The sequence below is a fragment of the Gymnoscopelus microlampas genome (genome assembly GCF_963454915.1).
Source record: "Gymnoscopelus microlampas genome assembly, chromosome: 20".
In the NCBI taxonomy this organism is placed as follows: Eukaryota; Metazoa; Chordata; class Actinopteri; order Myctophiformes; family Myctophidae; genus Gymnoscopelus; species Gymnoscopelus microlampas.
Window position 1 is genome coordinate 18,459,936 of NC_139957.1, and position 25,416 is coordinate 18,485,351.

General features: G+C 42.2%; 1 protein-coding gene across 1 annotated transcript in view; it reads left to right on the forward strand.

The window, feature by feature from the left end:
* Positions 1-287: 287 nt before the first annotated feature.
* frmd6 (FERM domain containing 6) overlaps positions 288-25,416 on the forward strand; it is a 30,939-nt gene continuing 5,810 nt past the window's right edge. The window contains exons 1-11 of the mRNA XM_084045529.1: positions 288-435; positions 11,881-12,190; positions 12,287-12,377; positions 15,097-15,176; positions 15,839-15,915; positions 16,575-16,761; positions 18,364-18,519; positions 18,841-18,906; positions 19,803-19,871; positions 24,543-24,717; positions 25,011-25,319. Of these exons, the coding sequence (XP_083901655.1) occupies positions 12,092-12,190; positions 12,287-12,377; positions 15,097-15,176; positions 15,839-15,915; positions 16,575-16,761; positions 18,364-18,519; positions 18,841-18,906; positions 19,803-19,871; positions 24,543-24,717; positions 25,011-25,319 (1,309 nt within the window). The 5' untranslated portion in view covers positions 288-435; positions 11,881-12,091. The remainder of the gene's footprint in view (positions 436-11,880; positions 12,191-12,286; positions 12,378-15,096; positions 15,177-15,838; positions 15,916-16,574; positions 16,762-18,363; positions 18,520-18,840; positions 18,907-19,802; positions 19,872-24,542; positions 24,718-25,010; positions 25,320-25,416) is intronic.

The window sequence follows — 25,416 nt, forward strand, 5'->3', positions numbered from 1 at the left end:
TCACTCCCATGCCAAATTTGTATTGTTAGAATGTAAAACATATATTTTTCACAACAAGCTCAAGCTCAACGCGTTGTGAGCTCCTGCCTCGTGTGGCCTAAAGTCGCTTCTTTTGGGCTTGTTTTCATAGACAGTGAGCCAGTCCCCTTACTGTGATTGTGACACATCATTAATATCACCTCGAAGCAGTCATGTCTATTCTGGTTGCTTGTTTCTCTCAGGCGATCTGGCAACACCGACATGTATTCCTATCTACTTGTTACTGTTCCAGTAGAATGTGGCGCTGGTCGGAGGAGGCTGTCTGTCCCGCGGTCGTTTCTCCTAAACTTAACCCAAGTCTATTCTTAGTTGGATATCTTTTCTTAAAGCGTATAGGAATAAAGTCATTTGGATTTACACTCTTAAAGGGAATACTTTGTTTTTTTCTCATGAAAGGTGAGTTGCATGTATGTACTTGACTGGGAACACCATTGACATCTTTTATCCTTACTTTAAAGCACGGGGCTCCCCCATAAACAACGTAACGCGATGTGTTCAGTTTCAGTCATTGTTTAGCCCATTGGTTCTCAAAGTGGGGTCCGGGGACCCCCAGGGGTTCTCAAGGGAGTACCAGGGGGTCCCCAGCAAAATGTGTTAATATAACGTCACAATCATTTGAACCATATTTTATATTTGGATATTCAAAAATAGCAGATATACAAGCTCATAGCGCGTCACTTCGCCGTCGCACTATGAGCTTGTAGATCTGCTATTTTTGAAAGATCTGGAAAACTTGTGCAAATCTTTGAAGAAAAATTATATATATATATATATATATATATATATATATATATATATATATATATATAGAGAGAGAGAGAGAGAAAGTGAACATTTTAACTCAAATCTTTGCTTCTATGGCACAATATATTTTGATGGGGGTCCGCGGCCAAAATACATATCAATTTGGGGGGGGGGGTTGACATGAAGAGGTTTGAGAACTACTGGTTTAGTCTACTGAACAAAGTCACTTGTTGTTTATGTCCTGCTAAAGTTGTGTTGAGTCTGATGATGATCACTGTAGTTGGTAGTGTCTTGATTTACCAACAGTGATGCTGGGTGACTTTCTTTTAGCTTATTCTTTTTTTCTTTTTAAAGAATGCTGCAACAATGTGGTTGTTGTCGCCACATGTTGTCTTTTTGTTTTGTTCTGCGTTCAGACATTGATTTGTAGGCGTAGAATAGAAGATATTTAGTCTAGTGATGGTTTGATCAAATAACTGGATGGAGTAGTAGCTAATCATGTGTAGTTATTAGTGTTGCCATGTCCGCTTATTATAAGCTACTCTGGGCTTGCTTTTCTTTAAAGTTGCTTGTAAAAAATGGTGGCTGCGTTTTTTTGGCTTGTTTCTAAAATGTACTTGTTTATTTAGGCTTGCTTCCAAAATGTGTCATTATTATTTGAATTATTGGATATTTTGTGCCCAGGGGAGCATTTGGGCTGTTAGAATGTTTAAAAGAATATTCCAAATATTCCACATTTTATTGCAAGAAATATTAGATGATGCGACGCGTTGTGAGCTTGTATATCGGCTATTTTCAAATAGCCGATATACATATTATATATATTAGGTTTAAAGTGCCCATGTGACCTAAGTTGCTTCTTTTGGCCTTGTTTTCCTATACCTGGTTGCTTATTTCTCTCACAAAACCTGGCAACACTGCCGACTATGTCACTGTTGGCATCCTTTGGAATGTGTATAATGCCTTATGATAGTCAGAGCTCGGGTGGAATAAATGATGTGTTCCTTCCATGTCTTACACGCCATACAGGTTCGGTGTTTGGTACTTTTCCTACACTTTGCTGTCAGTTTGAACAAAATGCAAAGCTATTTCAGTGCTCTGCTCAGGAATGTCAACCATTTCCCCCTCTGTTTAATATTAGACTGGACAGCAATCATTGACAAAGACATTGGGAATGCTCCTTTAGTTGACAGGAAACGCATGTGTTTAATCTAGATTTTGGAAGGTTTCATTACCTCAAAGAGGCATAAAAAGGCATTATGATGCTTGTAATGTAGGCTGTATGGACATAAAGCATAATGCAACTCCACAAAGTAATATAGTTATAATGTGAGCATGCATCTGTGAATTAATCATCTTCAAAGACTGTGGCTTGATCTCTTGACATCAGTGTTATTTAGACTAGGGAGGAAGTCTCATGCAAAGGTCTCCACACTGGAGGCTTAGCTTGTACACATGGCAAGCAAATCAAGTACCCTGTGTGGCCTCTTCTTCAACTTACACACATGCCTTTACTCCAGCTGTGGAGGAAAACGGAAGTAAGACAAGTCATGTTTTTGTGCTGGTGACAGTCTTCAATGATAGGTGTAACAGAGCCTGCAGTCTCCCGTGAAAAGAAACAGGAGAGTGAGAAGGGGAGTTGAAAGTTAGAATGGAGAAGCAGAGAATCAAACAGGGAAGAGAGAGAGAGACAAAAAGAGAGGGAGGAAGGGATATTGAGAGAAACAAGGTTAGAGTTAAACAGAGAGGGAGAGACTTGCATAGATGGTGCAGGTGTTGTCTGGACAGGAAGACCTCTGCTTGTGAAGGAAACAAAGAGGAAACGTGGACAAAGGTGGTCAATGGTCGGTGCGTGTGTGTGTGTTGATCAGGGGGGTAGGAACCATATCTGTATTATACAGTCCTTCAAAGTGGAAACGTGGACAAAGATGGTGTGTGTGTGTGTGTGTGTGTGTGTGTGTGTGTGTGTGTGTGTGTGTGTGTGTGTGTGTGTGTGCGCGCGCGTGTGTGAACACATGCACACATCCTTTAACTCCTTCTCTTTGAGCCACACAATAGCCACCAATAAACACAACTGAATTGTTTTTCTGTGTTTATGGAACTTCCCGCCATCGTCCACTTTCTGTGTTTTGATTTGAAACCACATGTGGCACTGGTCTGTCGCCTACAGACTGTTGCCAGTTCAGTAGCTTATCTTACAGTGGATTCAATACCACACACATTAAGTGATTGTTTCCTCCATCTAAAACCTCACCAGCACAAGCCCAACACAAAGACCATAGCCCCAGGGGTGCTTTTCTCCAGCGGTAAAGCTCTGCAGTGAATACAAAAGCCAGCTTTGGGTAGACACAGTAGCCTACCTGAGCTGTTAAAAAGACGATTTTGTTCACATAGAGGTAACTGGAAACGCTTTGCCCCTCTCTATCTCTCTCTCTCTCTATCTCTCTCATTATCTGCCTCTACATCTCATTAATTTCTACATCTTTTCTCTATTTCTCTTCCACCATTGTGATAGTCCCACTGTTGAGTCAGCGAAGGGGCCTGGGGCCATTTTACTTGAATATTTCAATGACAGAGGCTCACCCAATTAATATTTGTATTAACTTTAGTGATAACCTATACGCAGTTTCCATAACTGCATACTAGTAACACATGCTCTGTGAGGAAAGCCAAAAACATTTTTGTTTCTAATACAATGTAGAGTGGATTTGTATACCTTAGATGAAGCTTGTTTATAAATGTTCCTCCCGACAATTTATCAGTGAATCTACCAGCAGCCCTATTCTGAAGGATAAAGTGTCAGACAAGAGGCGCATTTACAGTCTCAAGTACAATATGAGGACAGCAGTATGGGACTGTCACTGCACGCACCATGAGAACGGATGAGATTACTGTTATCGCCATAGACGAGGAGAAACCCTATCTCTCACCCCCGCTGTTGCATGGGTTATCTTCACTTTGACTATGTGGGTGTGAATACAGTCAAACATCCTTCTCCATGTAAGTTATACAGGTGCCCAGGGCATGCCGCTTCTCTCCTGTCAGTCCTCTATGGTCCGGCCTGTATCAGTTCTGTCGCATGAAAACTTTATACCTTCAGAAATTCTGAATTGAGAACAACAAATTACAAACAGCTTGTTTGGATGAATAACCATACATGCTTTTGAAATATCCAGAATGCGGTTTTAAATGAGTATCATAGGCGCCGGCGCCTGTACGTAGCTCATGAGACTTGCTCAAAACTTCAAATGATTATGTAAAACTTCAGTTAAAGGAAAAACCCGAAAGTCACCAAAGCTCGAATTACGAAGTTTTTGCCCAGACGGTGGCATTCTTCTTCAGCCCACGCTACAGTCTGTCTTCTGATATCCATTTCTTAAGTACACCATGAGGAGGGAAGGGGAAAAAATGGGGTCAGTGCTTCCTGCATTTGTCTCTCTCTCCCTCTTCCTTGGATTGTCCTTAGCTTCTTTCACTCTGCTCACCACTTGGCCACTTTGGTGAAAATGTAGTGCATCAGAGATTGCAGAAGTGCACCCAAGATATTAATCTGGCTGCTAGTGACATGTTAGAGACATAATATTACATAGACATAATATTATAATGGGTTATAATTGTGAACCCAGACCTGGTAGAGATGTGTTCTGTTCCTTTGTCACATCCATAGAGATTCAAAGCTATCCCATGCATTAAAATCAAACAATCTTGTAACTTAACTTCAGCTAAATATAACATTACAGACACACCATAGAATCCATTCCAAACCAGTCAGATCACCTGCGCAATCATTCCAAACAAAAAACAAAGTCGTTGTCTAGTGACACTAGAAAACCAACAGTGTTTTGGATTGGGTGTTGGAATAATTGCAGCTGTTTCTTTAACCTTCTTCTTTAAGGCCACTCACTCTATTCTGAGTGTGCGTAATGGCTAGGTTGGCTTTTCTGCAGTGCATTGCACTGCTAGTTTTGCAGGTTACTCATGCATGTCCCAGGCCTGAATGCTGGGTGCCATAAGCCTGCAGGGTGGGGAGCTTGAAGAGCGACTGCTGACTCTGTTTAAACATGTCTGGCTGCTCTGGCAGTTTGAGGTGTGTGTGTTTGTGTGCATGTGACTGTGTGTGTGTGTGTGTGTGTGTGTGTGTGTGTGTGTGTGTGTGTGTGTGTGTGTGTGTGTGTGTGTGTGTGTGTGTGTGTGTGTGTGTGTGTGTGTGTGTGTGTGTGTGTGTGTGTGTGTGTGTGTGTGTGTGAGAGAGTGTGAGTGTGACAGACAGACAGACATATGTGAATGAATGCCTGCATGTGTGAGTGTATACAATATATTGTACATATTATGTGCAAGTGAGTGAGTATGCATAGACTACATGCTGTGTGTGTGTGTGTGTGTGTGTGTGTGTGTGTGTGTGTGTGTGTGTGTGCGTGTGCGTGTCTTTCATCCACATGGAGGCCAGATGTTATGGATGTTGAAATCATTTTTCCATAAAGGTTACTGTACTGAGCTTAAGTTGTAGCTACTTCAATGAAAAACCTGAACATTTTTGTGTAACTTTGTTCTCAGTTTCTTTTTCTGTTGTTCAAGATGATGAACATACATTTTATTTATACATAAACATTGCCTATAGGATCTTTAGGAATACGAATTGAATATGTCTATTTGATACCATATAATTTATTCTGGCCATAAACACATTTGCCGCTTTTCAGCATCACACCCATCGTTCGATCAACCCCTTTTTTCTGCCCTGACCCACCTGTCTCTTTGCAATACCCTCCACATTAAGTTCAGATTCATTAAAATAACGTTGTGTCTGAGGCTACACTCAGTTCAATGCTAAAAAACATTACCCTGTCAACAAAACCCAATTGAAGAAGAAACATTACCATTCATTGTACATTTCTGTAAACCACTGATACGTTGCATCTCAATGTAGCAACGCAGGTAGCGGTAGTCTGCATCTAGAAACCTTTTCCGCGTTTTGGGGGATTATTTTCAGTAACATACAGTGACAAATTGTTTCTCTGGTGAACAGGCTGGTCAACAACAGCATTACAGCTACATGCTGTGTAGTGTGTACAGGTCTGACCATTGGTCGTGATTGAGCGTGACATTTGATCGAGGGGTACTCCTAAGCATAAATGTGCGCTTCTGATCTTGTCTCTGTTGTGGGGGGAGATTAAGTAAAACAATGTAATTAGGTACCTTAGTCAAACAGTCTCTCATCTGAACATGTATTTATTCAGTATAGATATTTGTCCCTATTACAGATAATTAACTTGATGCAGATGTTTCTTCTTTAAGTTGAGGTATGTTGATAAATCATACTATAGCTATTTTGAATTGTTTACCCTCCTTGGAAGCAGAAGAGGAATTCTAGCAGTCAGACAGATATCTGATCAAGGATTTTATGGACTACAATGGTGAGAGACTAGGTCTTAAAGATAATGATATTCTTCTTCTAAGGTCTTTAGACACCTAGGCTAATACATGGCCTATAGATACACGCACACTGGCTATTCAGATCCTTCTGTGGTACAGCTAACCCACTAACAATGCTACGGTTGCTACCAGTCTGCCTGAACGTAATGTAATAATATATCAATCTCTTAGTCTCCATTGTTAACAGTGGAGGCAGTTAAATGTAGAAGTTGGCATGGCTAACATCGGAATTGATTCTCATTCCCAAGAACAATGAATGTATAGGAATTTGTCATCCCTTCCCTGAATGTTCTTGACAGGCATTTCCTGACATCATGACAGGCTAACATAAATACTGAATAGATGTGTAGATGTCGCTCACTGACAGTCTAAAATTAACTGTTGGATGTGTAGACCCCTCGCTGCTCCACCCCATGGAAAACAATTTCTGGCATTGTTAGCAAACACACAACTGGAGCATCCTAACAGTGAGTGAGTGAGCGAGCAAGCAAGCAAGCAGGGGCTCGCAAGCAATCAGTGCTTTGCTCAAGGTCATTTAACACATTCACATGTTGTTGTGGAGGTGCTTTATGCTGACTTTCCAGCTTCAGGTTGGGCACTTTAACCTCTAGGCCACCTTTCCATCGGTATTCTGTAACCAATAACCATAGGCTAAACAGGAGGAAAGAAGACTCCTGCTTTAGCAAGCCTCACTGAGCCGGCCAATGCCATCCTGCGACCAGCATGATTTAGAGCTAACTTTATACTCAGCAACATTTCTCATCAGCTGAATAAACAGATCTCTTGGCAGAGAACAAGGGTAAAAAGAAATGACCTTCCCAGTCAGGTCCTGCCGTCAGCTCTAAAAGCTCTGCCCTTTGAAGGAAACCCTTTAAATATTTCAACAAGGGCATATTTTTTGTCTGCTTCTGCACCCCATGCCTGCCTAGGCGAATGGGGAGATAAATTTAGGTTTGTCCATGTCATTGTGCACAGTTTGCTCTCAGTCTTTTTTTATCTAGTCTCTTAGTCTTTCTTATGTCAATCTTTTACAAAATGATGTCATGTAGCTGGAAAAAGTCTGCTAGTCATTCATTATCCTCAAGACTGAGGTTTCAATCTGTAAAACTGTTATACATTTTCAGTCAAAAATGTTACCACTTTCATTCTGGGGTTCCTATTTTGGGCATGTCATAGGCAAAAAGTTTCACAATGGTGAAAATAGCAGATGTACAAGCTCATATGTGTCGTGATGGGACACAAAGGGCTGAAGTGGTTAAGTAAGCTACAAATATTTACAAATCACTGTAATTGACTCAAGCTTTTTTGGTATCGATTAGTTTCCAAGCAGTAGGTTTTAATTGTGTTAACTCTAGTTAGGTGCCTCAGCTCAAACTCATATCCTGGAGGCTACAGGTGTTGACAGTATACTGTATCTATATGGTCCTGATGCTGTAAACCCCAACCATCTGGCACTCCAAACTTGTAGTAGTACTCCAATCACAACTATACTATTTCCTACTACGGTTTGACCCAGGTCTCTACCTATCGCTGGGATTACCATTGATGCGTTCTATTTCTGGGTCTTGTGATGCTGCGAGGGGATGTAGTGCACTGGCAAACTCAGGGGACACGGCAGCGGTGCTCTTGCTCGCTATGCGAGTCAGGAATCAAAGGCCTCCATTGTTGGAATGAGAAGCAGATGTTCGTGTGGAATTCTCCTGACTGCAGCAGTTTTTTTTCATGCTCGTGCTTTGAGCATTTACTCTCTTCGTCTCCCTCCCTCTTTCTCTCTCTCTCTCTCTCTATTTCCATATCCTTCTTGCATACCCTCTTATGTCTCTCTGTAAACCTGACATTATGTACTTTACCTGAAGCTATTCTTATGTTGGTACAGGGAGATTCAAGGCTGTCAGTCACTCTTTCAGCTTCCTCCTCCTCTTCTTTTTCTTTCTTTCTTTCTTCTTCTCTTCCTTCTTCTCTGGGGACACTATCCCCTCCTCCCTATACAAGCAGAGAGAATTTTCCTTGGCTCGGCCATCAACTTTAGTTCTGGAACTGTTATAGGTTTTTAGAGGCACTCCACCCCTGTGATGTCAAAGGAGAGAGGGAGGGGTGGATGCTGTTGTGGAGGCCTCCTCTCTCTGAATTTGGATCCCTCTGATATCAGCGAGAGACATTAAATATGACAGACATAGACAGAGCTTATAGAGAAGGTTAGAGGCTGTTTCTGTGTTTCATGTGTTGAGATTTTGCCACATTGAGAGACAATCCCATAGTCCTCCTGTTCTTACAGGCTACAAAGGCAGCAGAAATCACTACCAAGCTGACTGGCTATATGTGCTGCATTGCTATGCACACACGCTAGTGTTGCATCACCCCTCTCAAGGCAATGAAAGAGGGATCGAAGAAGGCAGCAGTAATTTCATTATCCAGCCCTCTCTCCCTCTGCTCCAGTGTGTGTGTGTGTGTGTGTGTGTGTGTGTGTGTGTGTGTGTGTGTGTGTGTGTGTGTGTGTGTGTGTGTGTGTATTTGTAATATGTTTGTGTGCCGGGTAATCTGCCCGTTAATCTATGGGAGTTCATGGACATTCCCCAGTGCCGTGATGGCTCATGGATAGACTAGACATGACACAATGGGCCTTTAAAATCATTAGTAATGACTAGACAGCCAAGAATCTACACATTGGTTTTCATCGTTTAGCCTGGACTGCTCTTATAAACAACGGAATGGTAGTATTACTGTGAAAGCCAGGTATTTTGTTTCTACCTGACAGAGTAACTCGATATGACTTCAGCAGAGAAACCACAACGAGGGCCATTAACTTAACTGTGTTACAACATGACCTGAGCTCGATGGGCTGCACGTTGTCCTCACTATACCTAAACACATCTCAAACCACCAGGTGAAAGCGACATATGATCCCTCGAAAAGGAATCATATATCTAACTGCAATTATGTCATTTCTGTCAGTTGAAACAAGAGTCGACTCTAGATGGTGTAAAGGCCAGGTGAGCACAGTCAATTCTCAACTCATGAATTTTACAGAAGCATTATTGTGTTTACTGTATCGGCATGATTAAGTCTAACAATTTCACTTTCAAATACTTTCATGTGATTGTCACTTAGGCTACATTACCCTACATTGATTGATTTGATTGATTGATTGATTGAATACTTTAACAGTTTTCAAAAAGTACAGTTATACAATAACACTAAAAGGATAACACAAAAAGCCCTGAGGGCTTTTTTCCATTGTCAATTCATCAAGACATATAAAAACATACAATACTGTACAATATATCATCAATACTAGGAGCACTAAAAGTATATTTACAGAAAAACAGTGGGGGCCATGTTTGTGCCGAATCTGGGGGGAATGGGATCTGTGGAGCTCCCTCTGGTGTTTCTCACTCTTTTGAAGTAGAAGGCACTAGGCACATGGGTGGGCACTGGGCACTGGTCGCTTGAGAATCTTGAAAACCAGGCCCATTGCAGGTTGCTGTACACTGTCCTCTACCCTGAGCCATCCCACTCTACCATAATGAGCAGGGGTTAGATGAGTCCTGGCTGGGTGTGAGATCTAGTAGTCTGATTAGTTTGTTTTGAGAGGTCTGTAAATATATAAAGTAACATGAAACAACATTCATCTGATACTTAAAAAAAATGTTTTGACCCTTGGTCTGGTGGTCGCTATAGATCAGAATGAGTCTATGTTTGAGAGAGAGAGTGTGAGAGTGAGAGAGAGAGAGAGAGAAGTGATTCAATTAGTTGGATCTGACTTCTAATTAACCTCCGGTGCATCTCATAGCTCAGCTGTTCTGGAGTTGCGGTTGACATATGGTGAAGGCAAGAGTGCAATAACGCACAGGGTGTGTGTGTGGTTGTGTACATTAAATAGGATAGGATAGGATATGGTGTGTGCATGTCAAATATATTTGTGTGCACCTACTTGCATTGTGCATATGTTTGTACTTCTGTGTTTGTATGTGTGACCATAGTCCTAGTGTGTATTTCTCTTTTATGTGTCTGCTTGTATACATCAGTATGTGTGAAGTTTCGATGCACGTGTTTGTACAATTAAGTAGAGCTCAGCTTCCTGAAGGTCAGCAGCAGCAGCACAGTGTACTGTCCTGGTCATGGCTCATCAATGCAACGGTGCTGAGTGTGTTTTTTTTACCCATCACTGTGAACATTCAATGACCAACTCTAATGAAGACCAATGCATTAGGCTATGTGCACAGTATGCCTTATTTAATGTATAGCCTACTTAGTCCAATTGTATTTTCTGACTTTGCAGCAACAGACCAGTTAGCCTATGTGTTGGCTGTATGTCTGTAAGCCTGTCTATAATGCCTGCATTGCAGCAAGAGTCAAAGTTGACTGCATGTGTACACTTATCACTAACGTTTTGGGACTTTAGTAGCACAAGCTACATAATGTAAAATCCTAACTGTTCATTTGACACTTAAGGATTGTACTCTGTATTGTTTCTGTTTTTTTTTTGTCATCACCAAAAAATGCATTTACAGCTACACATTACCTCTTAGGAGAACATTATGTAAACGTGTTATTCCATCCTGGCTATATCTTTCACATGCTGATCGTTATTCACATGGAGGTGCGTGTAATGTGACTAAGCCCAGCATCAGTCCCATCTGTTTTGAATGACAATCTAACTTTAACGTAAGCTGCCTCTAACAGGAAGAAGTGATCATGAACATTTGATTGTTCCTTAGCATTCTTTTGTCTGAGCTGAGACAATTCACACCTGCAGAAAGTGTCACATGTCCCCCAGGCAGATCTCCTGTGGTTATCGCCATGACTCACAGTAACACAGCTAATGGCATCCGTTTATGTGCGTGTTGTTCCATCTTTCTATTTATGTGTTTATACGTGCTTCTTCTGTGTCTCTGTGTTTCTCTTTACTTTGGGTTTTCATGTGTAAGATGGGGAAGGAGATAGAGAGAAAGAGAGAGAGATTGAGCTGGTACGTCACAACATTTTTGTTGTTTTGTCACTCGTGGTGAAGTTCAGAGGTCAAAATGAGGAATCAAGTCGATTTTAGGGCGTGAGTCACTGGCCCATCACACACTCCTCTTTAATTCCTTCCCTGTCTCTCCCTCTCCACTTTCATCGCTGCACACCATCAGGGCATTCCATCAGTTCACAGACAGATGTTCAGATGTTGCCTGGGAGTCGTTGAACATTCCTCTGTTGTGATGTCAGATAGGCATGGACACCGCATTCGGTCTCTCTCCATGCACAGTCAAATCCAGAGTGTCAATTTAACTCTGGGTGTATAAAAAGGTACCCTTATGGCTCCAGTTTTACACTCAGGATTTTGCTGTGTATATCTCCCGCTCTCCCCTTCTCTATATGACTATTATCTCTCCTCTCTATCTCTCAAGCACGCACTCTCACAAGCACGCACGCACACACACATACACTCACACCTTTTCCTTGGTAGTTTTGATCCATAGCAAAGGTGTTCATGGACAGACTCTTCTGCACTCGTTATTGTTGCAGTGTAGTCAAATCATATGGTTGCTTCTCTCATGCTGTTCCAATATTGGTCCAACACATCATAAACAAATTGTACTATGAAACAAAATGTATTCCTTATACAAGAACTTCAACATCAAAGTATTCGAGGCTAACATGAAATCCTGTCTGTCTCCACAGCGGCTGTCTGTATCACTGGTACCCATGACCTGTCCTTTGAGCATTGTTTGGCCTGCTGAGCCTTTGGGTTCTCCATTGCCTATGCTTGGCTACAGCTGAAGCAAGGCTACAGTCACTGGTATCTGTGGTTCTGGTGGTGGTGGTGGTGCAGGTGGGTCGCCCGAAGGGGCCCGATAGCAGGCAGGGCCTGTTCTGTCACAGCCACACGAAGATGAACAAACTGACCTTCCACAACAACAAAGCCATGCAGGACCGCCGCTGTGTCTGTGTCTTTCTGCCCAACGATGACACACTCAACGTCATTGTCAATGTAAGTGAAATCTACGGTAATCTTGTGTGTGTCTGGTGGCAGTGTAGCAGTTTAACAAAGCTAAATAACAATGTGCTCTGATCTCCTTGCTCTCAGGTGAAGACCTCGTGTCAGGAGCTTTTGGTACAGGTGTGTGACCTTCTCAGACTGAAAGACTGTCACCTGTTTGGACTCAGCGTCATTCAAAGTAAGCAATATCCCTGTCTGATTCTCTCCTAAGACTGTCATAAATGCCGGTGGTGATTTAGTCTTTAACCATTTTGTTCATTTAGTTTGTTTTGTTCCCTCAAGAAGAGTTGGCATTCTATTCTTGTTGATAAACATAAGCAAAAAGTATACACCCTACACACTAGCTTGCACTAAGCAGAACAAAATACACACAGTCACAGTGTCATTACAGTATCCCGCCTTGTGCTTAGGCAGTTACATATGCAAATACACACAATGACAATGACGTTACAACATCACAAAATACACTGATATAATGACAGTGTCGGTATCAGAATACAATGATATCATTACAGTGTCAGTAGTGTTGTCAGTACAATAACCGTGCAATAACCGCACCCTACAGTATTATATATGTAGTATATGTATGACCGTTCAGCTCTTTTGAAGAAAGGATAATGCCATTTTTGATCTATTATTTATTACCAGTGATTTCACAATGTGTCACTGGATTTGCACCTGGGTCTCCCACATGGGAAACCACACATCTGCTGCTCATCCAAAGGGGCCAGGGGATATATTAGGTTTCTGGGCATCAGGCAGGGCCATTCTGCTACATTTACCCTCCTTTGACACCCCACCCCCACGCCCCCCAATTGTCCAAACCAGGTCCGTTGCATCGAAAATCAACTCCTACTCCTCATCCAATCATCCAGATGAATCCACTTTGGCCACTGGATATAGTGTATTAGGCCTCTGGGCTTTAGGCCGGCGGACTCTGCTACAACTACAGTACAAAATGTTATATGCTACTCACAAATTCATCCTACAAAGAAAACATGTCATGCACATTAGTGTGGTAATTTCCCTCTAACCAAAAACTCATGGGAAGCAAGAATCTGCCTTTTTTTTTTAAATGAATCTCTCACCTATGTGTAAGGGCTGACTCCTGTGAGTCAGAGCCACTTCAGTCAGCCTGACTGGCTCCCATTGTGCAGCAAGGTTAAAGTTGTTTTACAGCAACATGGGCTGGGCGAGGGTCATATGCATGGAATGAGTCACCCGTCAGTCCACTGGCGTGTAGCAGACAGCGGGTGACAATTGTAAGCAACTGCGAAAAGGGAAGCAAACCGCAAAGGGCAGTGTTTTTCAGACAGCTGGCTTCCAGATGAGCCAATGACAGCCCAGCAGGTCAATTGAGCAGGAGCCAATGGGTCTGATTGTGGGACATTCCTGAACTGCTTGTCTGAACAGCGTGAAATCCCCTAGGCAAACAGTGTCCACCCACCCCCTCTGCCTTGCTGGCTGTCCCCACCTCCATCCATACCAGACCTGAGTCTAACAGCAGTTTTGAATAATTCATTGTTTGCTAGATAATTGCTTTGTAGTACCAGATAGGGCGGGTTTACTACATAGAGCATTGCACTTAGTACTAGAATGTTAAGACAATTAACCACTAAAACCTGTATTTAGTTGATCAGAGTACCCCAGGGCTCTATACTAGGTCCCCTCCTTTTGTGCTACACTAAATATATTCTGAAAAAAATTGCCTATCTACAAGCTAACAACGCAAATTGGCTAACACTGCACATCGTCTGTTTGCGCTGAATGTTCGCCCCCCAGAAAAGGGATGCTCGGCTTCATGTGGTTAAACAAAAGTTATGTCAGTTTATATGTAAATGCATGTTGATTAGCTGACATACTGTGTAATGTTGCCCTGGTGTGGTAGATTCTATTAATCTGGTACAAAAAGGTATGAATTTTTTCAGACTCCTATGGTATTTGCCTCTGGTTCCTTATCCAGGTTCAAATAAGTTACAAGTTATTTCCAGTTACTATTTAATTGCTGCTCACTATCCAGTCCCACACGCCTACACAGCTCACTGAGTGCATGCATACACATTATTAATAGTTCATAGTTAAAGTCTTATTCAGGATAATTCATTAATGCATCTTCACTTGCCAATCCCAAATGTCCCTGTTTTTATTTCGCCCAATCAAAAACCAACAGTAAAAAAAAAGGTGGATAAAATGGACATATATTCTGTCCAACCAGTTATGGCATTAAGATGTCCCCGGCGCTACTCACTTGTTCACGTGAACATTACATACATTTCATATGTCGGATTCATTACGTTAATCAGATTCTAGAAAATCCTTTCCCATTTCTCCCCTCCTTTTCCACTATGGGTGTTTTCTGTAGCAGCTGGAAGAGTTGTCAGATGAGCATGGCTGCAGCTCATAAAACGTGTCATTTCAGGAGCAGATTAGAGAGAAACCAGTGGAACAGTAGAGGGACTCAATATAGGAAGCTGTCTGATGTGATCGCTCTGGGGCAGTCTTTGAACTGGGGGTTCACTGGGGACTTCTGTATACTACACCTAGGCCTGTGTGCACGCTGTCTGTCAATACACATGTGAACGTGCCTCTACAGACAGACAGACAGACACACAAAAACATAAACATACACACCACCACATAGGCACATACATTACATTACATACTTTCGCATACACACAAGCCACCAACAATAACAACCAAAAGTCACAAACACACAACGCTCACAGACAGTAAAAGGTTTCATAAACAGAGATGACTCTGTGGATGGATATTGCTTTACGATGCCTTGCAAGCTTGTAGATCTGCTATTTTTGGCGAGTGACACCAGCATACCACAAAGTATAAATCAGGTTTATGGCTTCTAACCCTGGTTCTCTGAACTTCTCTCTCCTCTTCAGATAATGAGCACATTTATATGGAGCTGGGGCAGAAGTTGTCCAAATACTGTCCCAAAGAATGGAAAAGAGAAGCCAGCAAGGTAAGACATCAAGCTACTCACACGGCTGCCATTTACTTACTTCATAATTGGGTGTATGATGTAAGAGAAAAATTAACGGCATGTAAATATTAAATACATGAAGTAAATTCTGCACATCAGAAGGTACAATCACACAGTTTTGAAAATAAAAGTGACAGCTGCACAATTATTGTAGTACCAGTTGTTGTTTTGAATGGGGATAGCTGGTGTAAAACAATAACAACAAAGAGCTGGCAATACTATATAATATTGTGACTGTTGGATCAGTATGTTCTGGTTTGTTGTCTTTTTTTGTTTGGTAGTTTCCTGAGTGGTTTTTGTATGTGTATTTGGTGATCTGTAAAATGTGTTGTTGTGTGTTATTCATTAATAAATAATTGTTAAAAAAAAAGAGCAGGTAATACTTATAATTCAGATATTACACTATATATAGAACGAGCAAACCATTCAAAGTAATAGGGCGACAGAAAAGAACATTGCAACCGTGTCCATAGAGTTCAATGGAGAAGTGGCGCAATGTTATATTCGGTTCTACTTTCTATATAATCTATATAGATGAGTAATTGCGTGTAAGCATTGAAAAATGCAAATTGTACCTCACTGCCTTGATAATAATTGTTTCTTTGGTAAACTTGAGTGTTTTTCCTTTGTCTCATTCTCAGGGTATTGACCAATTTGGGCCGCCAATGATCATACACTTCAGGGCTCAGTATTATGTTGAGAATGGGAGATTGATAAGGTATGTACATCTCCATGGCCACCCAGAGTGACATCATATTTAATTCTTATCAACAAGCAAAATATTGAATACATTTATTGTATCTATCAGTGCACATATTTTTGATTATGTATCATTATTAAATGATGGTGTACTTTTGTAGTATGAGAAGATTAAAGTAGCCGCACAAAGTAGCCGAGCGTGCGGCTACTTTGATCTTGTCATTTCGTTACCGTTGGTCGGCACCTCAACACAACTGTATGCGTTGCACCTCTTTGAGGACTTTTATCCATATCAATCAGTCTCCAGTTAACAGAATGCAAAATGATAAACGTGAATGTTTGTGATGTAAGATTTAGTTAAAGAGCAGTTGCATTGCTAGAGAATTAGCTGTGTTCTGAAATGCGTTGTGTTCATCTCTACAGTATGTTCAAAAGAATGGAATTGCATTCACCAGGGAAATTATCCAGTACACACTACACTACACAGTCAAATCCGTCGTGTTCATTTTACCCAGAGAGAGTGCAAATGAAACGAAATGGACCCTTATGGGGGGAGTAACCTTTAGAGCGTACAAATGCACAATTGGAGAGTTAAATTAACACAGGTTTTTAGTGTGTATCTATTCACTCAACCACTGGACACTTGTGATTTCCATGTTTTCTTTATGCCACCTACAGTGACCGGTCAGCCAGGTATTACTACTACTGGCACTTGAGGAAACAGTTGCTCCTGTCCCAGTGCATCCAAAGGGAAGAAGCCTACTTCCTGCTAGCTGCCTTCGCCCTGCAGGCTGACCTGGGAAACTTCAAGCGTAACAAGCACTTTGGGAAGTACTTTGAACCCGAGGCCTACTTCCCCCCTTGGGTGAGTATGTCTAATGTGGCCCTGATGTGGCCCGTTATCGATCGAGGTTGTCAGAATAGAAGCAATAATTTAAGATTGCTGCCAAGCAGTGTCCTTTAGACGATGACATGCAAATATGTGAAGTGCTCCACATTTCTTTTTAGGGTTAATGGCACCGTCCCATAACTAGATGTTCACTGTTTGAAATCCCACAACAGCATCCTTGTCAAAATGTCCTTGCACCAGACACTAAACCCCCTGCCTGCTTCAAGGATGTCGCTCCAAACTGTCACTGTCCTCTGTGGGCTATTGTTGATGCATCACCAGACTAGTTATTAATATATGGTATAATTGAGTCAGCTTGGAACACAAAATTAGCAGTGAGGCTGTCTGATATTGCAGTGCTTCATCATAAATATATTGGCTAGTTCTCCCTGGTAAAAGACATCCCCGATCTCAGGGGGACTAACCATACATTTAGTGCATACTACATTTTAACTGTAGGCTACATGCTATAAATCCAAGTCTCAACAAGTTGCATTTTTCAGAATGGCGCTTCATATTAGTAGCTTAAATAAATGAAAAAAATAATCCATGAATGGGGAAAACCATGTGTCTTGATCAACCGTGCTACAATAGGAATCCTGAATTCACATCATGTGGCTGGTACAGATCTCTGCAGGCAGCCAGACAGGCAGTGTTCAGGCACTAGCCTACTGTCTGTATGTAGGTCTGTAGCCACCTTCAATTAATCATGCCGGCCAAACACTTTACGACAGGTCCTCTCATCTGAGCATGTGAGATAATGAGAACTGGGACACCACAAGTTTATTTTTGTCCCTGGAAGTGGCACACTTGTATATGCTTTTTCTTTTTTAATTTTGAGAAACATGGCTATTGGTTATTGTGGTGACGCCCGTTAACCGCCACTCCATTCACCCCATCCCCCCCATCCCCTCCAACCACCCTCCACCACTCCTTAAGGCCCCACCCCTTTGATTGCCCCTCACTTCCTGCGATTAGCCTGCTGTCCTCTTATCGTTGCTTTGAAGCAGCAGGCACAGGAAATTGTTGTTTGAGCACGATCGGGGGACACCGTCCTACAGTAAATCTCCCAAAAGATTTAGGTACTTTACAAAGCTTAGTAACAAAGTCTCACAAAGCCACATGCAAAGCTTAGAAAGTGCGTTTCCGGTTTCCCTCTGGCTCTTTGCTCAGATCTCAGTCTCAGGCCAGGTTGAGGCTCACACAGTTCACATCTGTTAGCCCTCGAGCAAGGTGCTTCATTAACCTCATTGGCAAAGTGTACTGCTAATCTGACACCGAGCTGCGTGGGTTGTAATGAGCCTGAGGTCCAGCTCCACTGTAAGCCATGCAGTGAGCAGGGTGAACTCAATTACGGTCAAGAGAATCCCGACCTTGTCAACGCAACCGACACCTTATGTTTCACCTCCCTCTCTACCAATGCACATTCGCTTACTGTACTTGATTTGCTCTTCTCAATGCATAGCTTATATGTTTATATTCTAGTATGGGAGCATTTCTTTGCCAGCAGTGATTACTGCCCTGCTGTATTGCTACAGTGCGTCTAACTAATCAACTGTGATCTGATTTAACCTTCAGGTGATAGCTAAGCGTGGGCGTGAATACATCCTGAGGCACATCCCAAACATGCACAAAGACCAGTTTGCCCTGACAGCTTCCGAGGCTCATCTCAAGTACATTAAAGAGTGTGCACAGCTTGATGATGTCACTGTTCACTACTACAGACTGTATAAGGTGAGCGATTATAGGACATAGGATATAGGACTATCTCTTGTGTAAGTAAACTAGAGCGAGGCCAATCTTGATGGCAGTTTATTCCATGACAGGGGGAACAAGAAGATTCATTTATACCCAGGGATATTAAGTTATATGTGCAGATAATTATATCAGTGCACAGTCACTCATTCTGTTATTGTCCCCCCCCCCCCCCAACCTGTGTGTTGGTTACATATTAGATAAGATAGGAGGAAGGAAACAAAATAGGAATCTGCTTTACTACATTATTATAGTGTTATCCTTCCTTTCTCATAAGCATCATCTCAATCTTTTTAACAGGACAAAAAGGAATTGGAGGCATCTCTTACATTGGGGCTGACTTTACGAGGGATTCAAATCTTCCAGGTACAATCTCTTGCTCTCTTTTTTTTTGATTGTTTGTGAATTTATTATTTTTTTAATTGGTTGATTTTATATGTTTTGGCACTTCTTCACAACCATGATGGATATGGCCATTAAAGGACAACGTCACCCTTTTTTAAACGACCTTCATATAATTGGTCCTCACTAATGTTCATTATAATATGATACCATTGTTGTCTACATGGTCTGTGTCTCAGAGGAGGGACGTGGACATTTCAGGACATTTCTCTTGCTGGAAAGTTAGCATGCTATAATGGAAGCCATTGTTCTCGCGTTGATAAAAATCCAAATTTAAAAAATGTAATCTTGTTTGAGAAAAGAAATCTGCCTAATGATGATGTCACTGGTAGGCGGGTTTCTGAACTATCCACAGCCCTCCCATAAGACAGAGACAGAGTAGAAATGTTACCATTTTATCATGAGCATTAGTGAGGTGATAGGTTGAAAATGGGTGAAGTCGTCCTTTCAGTGGACCTTGTAACTCTTTTTTCAACCATTCTTCATGCTTTCTTAACTACTTTCAACCTGGCGTCCCTATTTTGGGCATAAGCAAAAATCTTCAACATTATTAAAAATAGCCAAATTAGCAGATCTCCAGTATAACATCACAACGGATTGTGATGCAAGGGGTTGTAGATTTATTATTTTCGCTATTTTTCGCACAACAAAGTATATAGGGATTAAGTGGTTAATCTTGATCATCCCGAAGTAATGATAAAGTAGTGGGACAACATGGAATCCACAAAGGCAAAATAACAGCTTTTAGTCTTTCAGTTGGCAAAGGCAAAATAAATGGGCTTTTACTGAAAGACGTTGATTGAAAAGCTGTCACTGTCCTCTGAACATAGGCTTATGACGCATGTTGTTCTTTGTTTCAGAATGTTGGCTCTGTGAGACAGCTCTTATATGACTTCCCTTGGACCAACGTGGGCAAATTGGTATTTGTGGTGAGTCTAAACCTTATTCAGCTCACCATTAATTAAAATTACACATACAAATCTATTGACACATGGCAAGCCTGAGGAAGCATTTTTCATAGATGCCATGTTTTCTTTCACTCCAGCAATGACAAAATCCAAAGCATGACCCGGTTCATGGTGGAGTTTGTCAAAGCCTAGCTCTTGTGTTGGGTTGTGGAAATCTTTACGCAGGGTTTCTCCTCTCCTTACTGACATTTTATCTTAGCTCTCCAACTTCTGGAACTAATCAGGGATTTAGTGAGACTTTTCCTTGCATGCTTGCACACATGCATACATGATGGTCTCACACACACACACACCGATTTGTCTCAAACCGCTCTATGTGTGAATGGACACAGTGATTGTCCGGTGAATTTACATTTAGCGAGTGGACGTGTTGATGACGCTTCTATTGTCGAGGAGAGAAGAGTCTCCCCTCTTCCCGAGGTGTTTGGAGAGAGAGACATAATTCATTGAAAATCAGTTTATTAATTCTGCTTTTTATTAGATCACAGATCAAACTTCCATGATCAATGGTTCATAAGCGAAACAAAACACAAACATCTCTTTAGTAATTGTAGACAACGAGCTACATCTGCGCTTCTCTGCGCAGTGTGCATTTGTCTGTACAGATACCATACCAATGTTATTTTTCCAACTTGGAGGATGGCTCGTTTAGATGAAAAGTAGGTTGTAGCTCATTGTCTACATTAGGTCCATTACGTTAGGAGAGATGTTTCGTTTGTGTTTTGCATGGGTGCATCAAAAGGAGACCGCATATCAAGCAATTGTATCTGTTATGTTTTGTGGAAGGAAATAAAAAAAGATTGCATTTGATCCTCGCATCTCCCTCAGGCTGTGCCTGTGTTGTATTTAAGTGGGAATAGCTAATGTGTGCGTCTACTACCCAGACTCCGCCCCTCACCTTATCAAACGGGCTATTTAGCCTCATGTGTGAACGCATCTGAAACAGACATTCTCCTGTTACATTCTACATGTGTGAAAGGCCAACACTGGACTATGTCCTGACCTGATTCCCCTGACATTTTCCAGTGTTCAAATTAGAAAGGGGCTTGTGTCTCCTATATCTCTATTACACCAAATATCATTCTTTAGTTGGCACCCCTGTGGCCTGATAAATGTTCTCATCTCTCTTCTGAGTCAGCCTTGTCGTTAAGCTGAACGGAGCAGTGGGTTAATTTACTTCCATAGGGTCTGTTATCATGGAAAGGCAGAGAGGCTTACTACTACTGTATATCTGTTTCACTCTGACGACTTAACGTTCCCTGCCACTCGACAATTAATCACATTCCCCAGAGGAGGTAATTTAGGATTAGCTATGTGTTATGGCTAATGTTGCACAGGGGGGGGGAATCTAGTAATTTCAATCTTTGGTGATTTTAGTTTTTTATTAACTCTCCCAAAAGGTCGATCATTTGAGGACAAAAGAGCTTAATCGACCAGCAACTTCATGAGAGTGTCCTGTGCGCATTGTTAGCTGTTCTTTTTGAGAATACATTTTGAGTATAAATTAGGCATCATTCTGTTTTCATTCTTATTCTGCATGGGGGGACCTCACCTGTTGTTGTGGAGTGAAAGAGTACGATGGCGTGGCTGAGGAGTGAAAGTGGATGATGTTCTGTCTGTGGAGTGGAAGATAACATAAGACCTGTTGTTAAAAACAGATTACAGGGCAAGGGAAAGAAAGTACAATAGATGATGGAGAGACATCACAGTCAAGGCAACACCATCAGTAAGGTGGACAAAAATATAATAAAAAGTATATATACAAAATACAATATACAAGTGGTCGATGGCGTGTCTGTGGAGTGAATGTAGGAGATGGCGTGTCTGTGGAGTGTATGTAGGAGATGGCGTGTCTGTGGAGTGAATGTAGGAGATGGCGTGTCTGTGGAGTGGATGTAGGAGATGGCGTGTCTGTGGAGTGGATGTAGGAGATGGCGTGTCTGTGGAGTGGATGTAGGAGATGGCGTGTCTGTGGAGTGGATGTAGGAGATGGCGTGTCTGTGGAGTGGATGTAGGAGATGGCGTGTCTGTGGAGTGGATGTAGGAGATGGCGTGTCTGTGGAGTGGATGTAGGAGATGGCGTGTCTGTGGAGTGGATGTAGGAGATGGCGTGTCTGTGGAATGAACGTAGGAGATGGCGTGGCTGTGGGTTTTCCCCTGTGGATGCAGAAGAGGGCCTCTTATGGCTCCGTCCCTCCCTTCCCCTCCTGAATAACAGGCTTTCTTTCTGCCCTTGCTCCACCCGTGAGCACGTCATCATCCGCCGCTGCTGCAACCACGGCCAAGTGAGCGAGCCAGCAGAGCAGCAAAGAAGGAGGGTGGAGGGACCTGTGCGCGTGTCAATAAACACCAGATGTTGTGATGGTTTAGTGGGAGGGGGATTCTGGGCTCACGCCACTGGCAGAACTGAGCCCTTGCTCTTCATGGGTGTCCAGTGGTGTCACGTTTAAAATCAAAGAGAGGGGAAATGTGTGTTTATGTGTAGCTGCTCTGACTGATGCACAGCTAAATCCGGGGTGTTCATTTAACAACTTAAAACCATATATACTTCATTGACTGGAGTCCCCCAGAGCTCTATACTTGGTCTGCTACTTTGCTGAAAATAGCTGATCCACAAGCTCACAATGTGCAACACAGAGTCATAAGATGCTGTCCTGTGTCACAGTCACGCCATCACCTGTTTTCAACACGACACGTGAGCTTGTAGAGCTGCTATTTTGGCCAAATGTTCCCCCAGAATAGGGACGCTAGGGTCCAAGTGATTAACTCTTAGTAGAGTTTCATCATTAGAGTTTCAGATATTTGTATCCGATTGAGGATGGGGAGAAGGAAAGGGGCCCTGGGCAGAGCAGGGGTTTTCTTTTGATGTGTGGGGGCCACATTGGGGACATCTTGGAGAAGGACGTGACTCACAGCTGTCCTCCTCATAGAGAGGTCAGATGGACTGACACAGTAAAACCCTGAGCCTTAATTTAACTCAGAGAGTGTAGTAAGGAAATCATTAATTGTACTGTAATATAATGTACACATGTAACATTTACATTTGTACGTTCTCTGAGTTTCAGACCCGTAAGAGTCCATTTGGATACATTTGTACACTCCGGGAGTTAAAATAACACTGAGGAGTTTACTGTGTGTACAGTGTGTGTACCGCACAAAATGAGAAGCTTTTCTGAGGAGTGGCCAAACGCCCTTTAATAACCGACACTGACCGATATCCGACACCGGCCTGTACTCCACTTCAGTGTACGTGTTTGGTCTGGAGTTGGGACACCAGTGCCAGTGGGTGACCTGTCAGTTCTAAGTGCGTCTCCGTTAGGTTTGCTCATGATATGACCATGGATTTTTTGTTTTGTCAATGTGAGGATGGTTGAGACTTATTAGTATATTATAGTTCAGAACTTAAACCAATTTTTATCCAGGCTGCCTGGAAATGCTATTTTTCGGTACGTCTCTGCCTTGCATTTACAGTATAAAGTTAAGACACATTCACACCTGGGAGCGGCCCAGTTCAACTACAGTTGCCCACTGAGCAACACCAGTCTAGCGATTTGGGGTTTAACCAAATAAATCCCTATTCTGGGGGGCGAACATTCGCAAAAATAGCAGTACAAGCTCACAACTTGTCACGATGCGTTCGATGACGATGAGCTTGTAGATTGTCATTTTTTTTACAAAGAGATTTGGCGTAGAGGTAAGAAGAAAAAGAAGTATAGACCCTTAGGTGACACCGGTCAACAAAGTATGTTGTTAAAGGGTTAAAGTTACTGAGATATGGGAGAATATTGTTTGTTTACTTTTCCCAGCCAGCTAAAGGATTTGAACCTGCTCCAAATGTATATTTTGTAGAGGATCTTTTATGTACAAGTCATTGTTAGTCAACTGCCAATTTTTTTTTTTTATTAAATCATATCCTTATTGTATGAATCTGAATAGTCAATTCACCAGTTTATTTGCTTGAGTAACCCTACACTGGGGAGAAAAACCTGTCTTGCATTCAACTTTTTGAATAAATAGGTAGAAAGCTGCATTTTATAGTTGGGATTGTGGAGTTCAGTGCATTTTTCAAGGAACTTTAAATCCACCCCTTGAATGTGAAAATCCAAACCCCTGCAGAAATGTTTATAGGACTGTCTTGAAAACAGCACTGCTGACACAGAAGACAGCTGTTATTGGGTCAAGCCTCTTCCAAAGGCTTGCAAGAGAAAGCACAAGCCCACCATTTTACTTGTGTGTGTGTGTGTGTGTGTGTGTGTGTGTGTGTGTGTGTGTGTGTGTGTGTGTGTGTGGGGGGGGGGGGGGGGGGGCTTGGAAAATCATCAAAAAGTAATGTTCTTGCTTGTTAAATTCATTCTCTCCATACAAATGTTGAACAGATATGTTGAACCGGTTGTTGTATCTCTATTTGAATGTAAGAGCTGCTAGCTGCAAAATAGATTTTCAAGATGAGACCTCATCACTCCTCTGTGGTTTGCCTCTAGGCTTTCCAGGCACTTAATCAAGACTGTAAATTCACATTCCTTTTTCATAAGCTTACATTATTAACTGCTGTGAAACAATGAGAGGACTTGCTTGAACCCCTTGTTTTCTTTTTGTGCCATTTTTTTCTTTTCTTCTCCTACATGTTCTCAGGGAAAGAAGTTTGAAATCCTCCCTGACGGGCTCCCGTCCGCCCGTAAACTGATCTACTACACGGGTTGCCCCATGCGCTCACGCCACCTCCTGCAGCTGCTTAGCAACAGCCATCGCCTCTACATGAACCTGCAGCCGGTCCTGAAACAGGTCCGTCGACTGGAGGAGAATGAGGGTATGTTCTCATGCATTTCATATCATTATATATTAAAGAATGATAATGTTTGATTAAAAGACTGACTCCCTTAATAAGATCAATCAATAAGAGGACATTTTGGTTGAGGATTATTATTATACATGTTTCTTTATATTCTTAATGATTACATATAAAATATGATGTCAGCAATTCAAAGCTTACTTAATGTCAAGAAATGGCCTTTGGTACAGCCCTAATGATTTGGAATAGAGAATCCAGATCCTGTGCTTTTAGTTGAATTTAGTTATTCATCCATCTGTGTAACCCCGCAGAGAAAAAGCAATACAGGGAGTCGTACATCAGTGATGCTCTGGAGATGGACATGGATCATCTGGACAAACGCTCGCGGGCCAGTGGCAGCAGCGCCGGGAGCATGTCTCACCACAAACGCCTATCTCGCCACTCCACCACCAGCCACGGCAGCTCCCACACCTCGGGCATCGAGACAGACAGTTTCAGGGCCCCTGGCCAACCACCCCACAGACCCCTGCGCACCTGCAGCTCCAGCACAACCAGCCACGGAAGTTCACACACCTCTGGGATCGAGAGCAGTGGCAAAGAGCGTATTCTTGATGACGACGGTAAGATGGCAAAGTGCAGATGAAGACTCTATACCAGTGGCTAAGAGTGGCTATTCTTTACCAGTAGAGTAGCTACTTGTTATTAAATAACTGTACA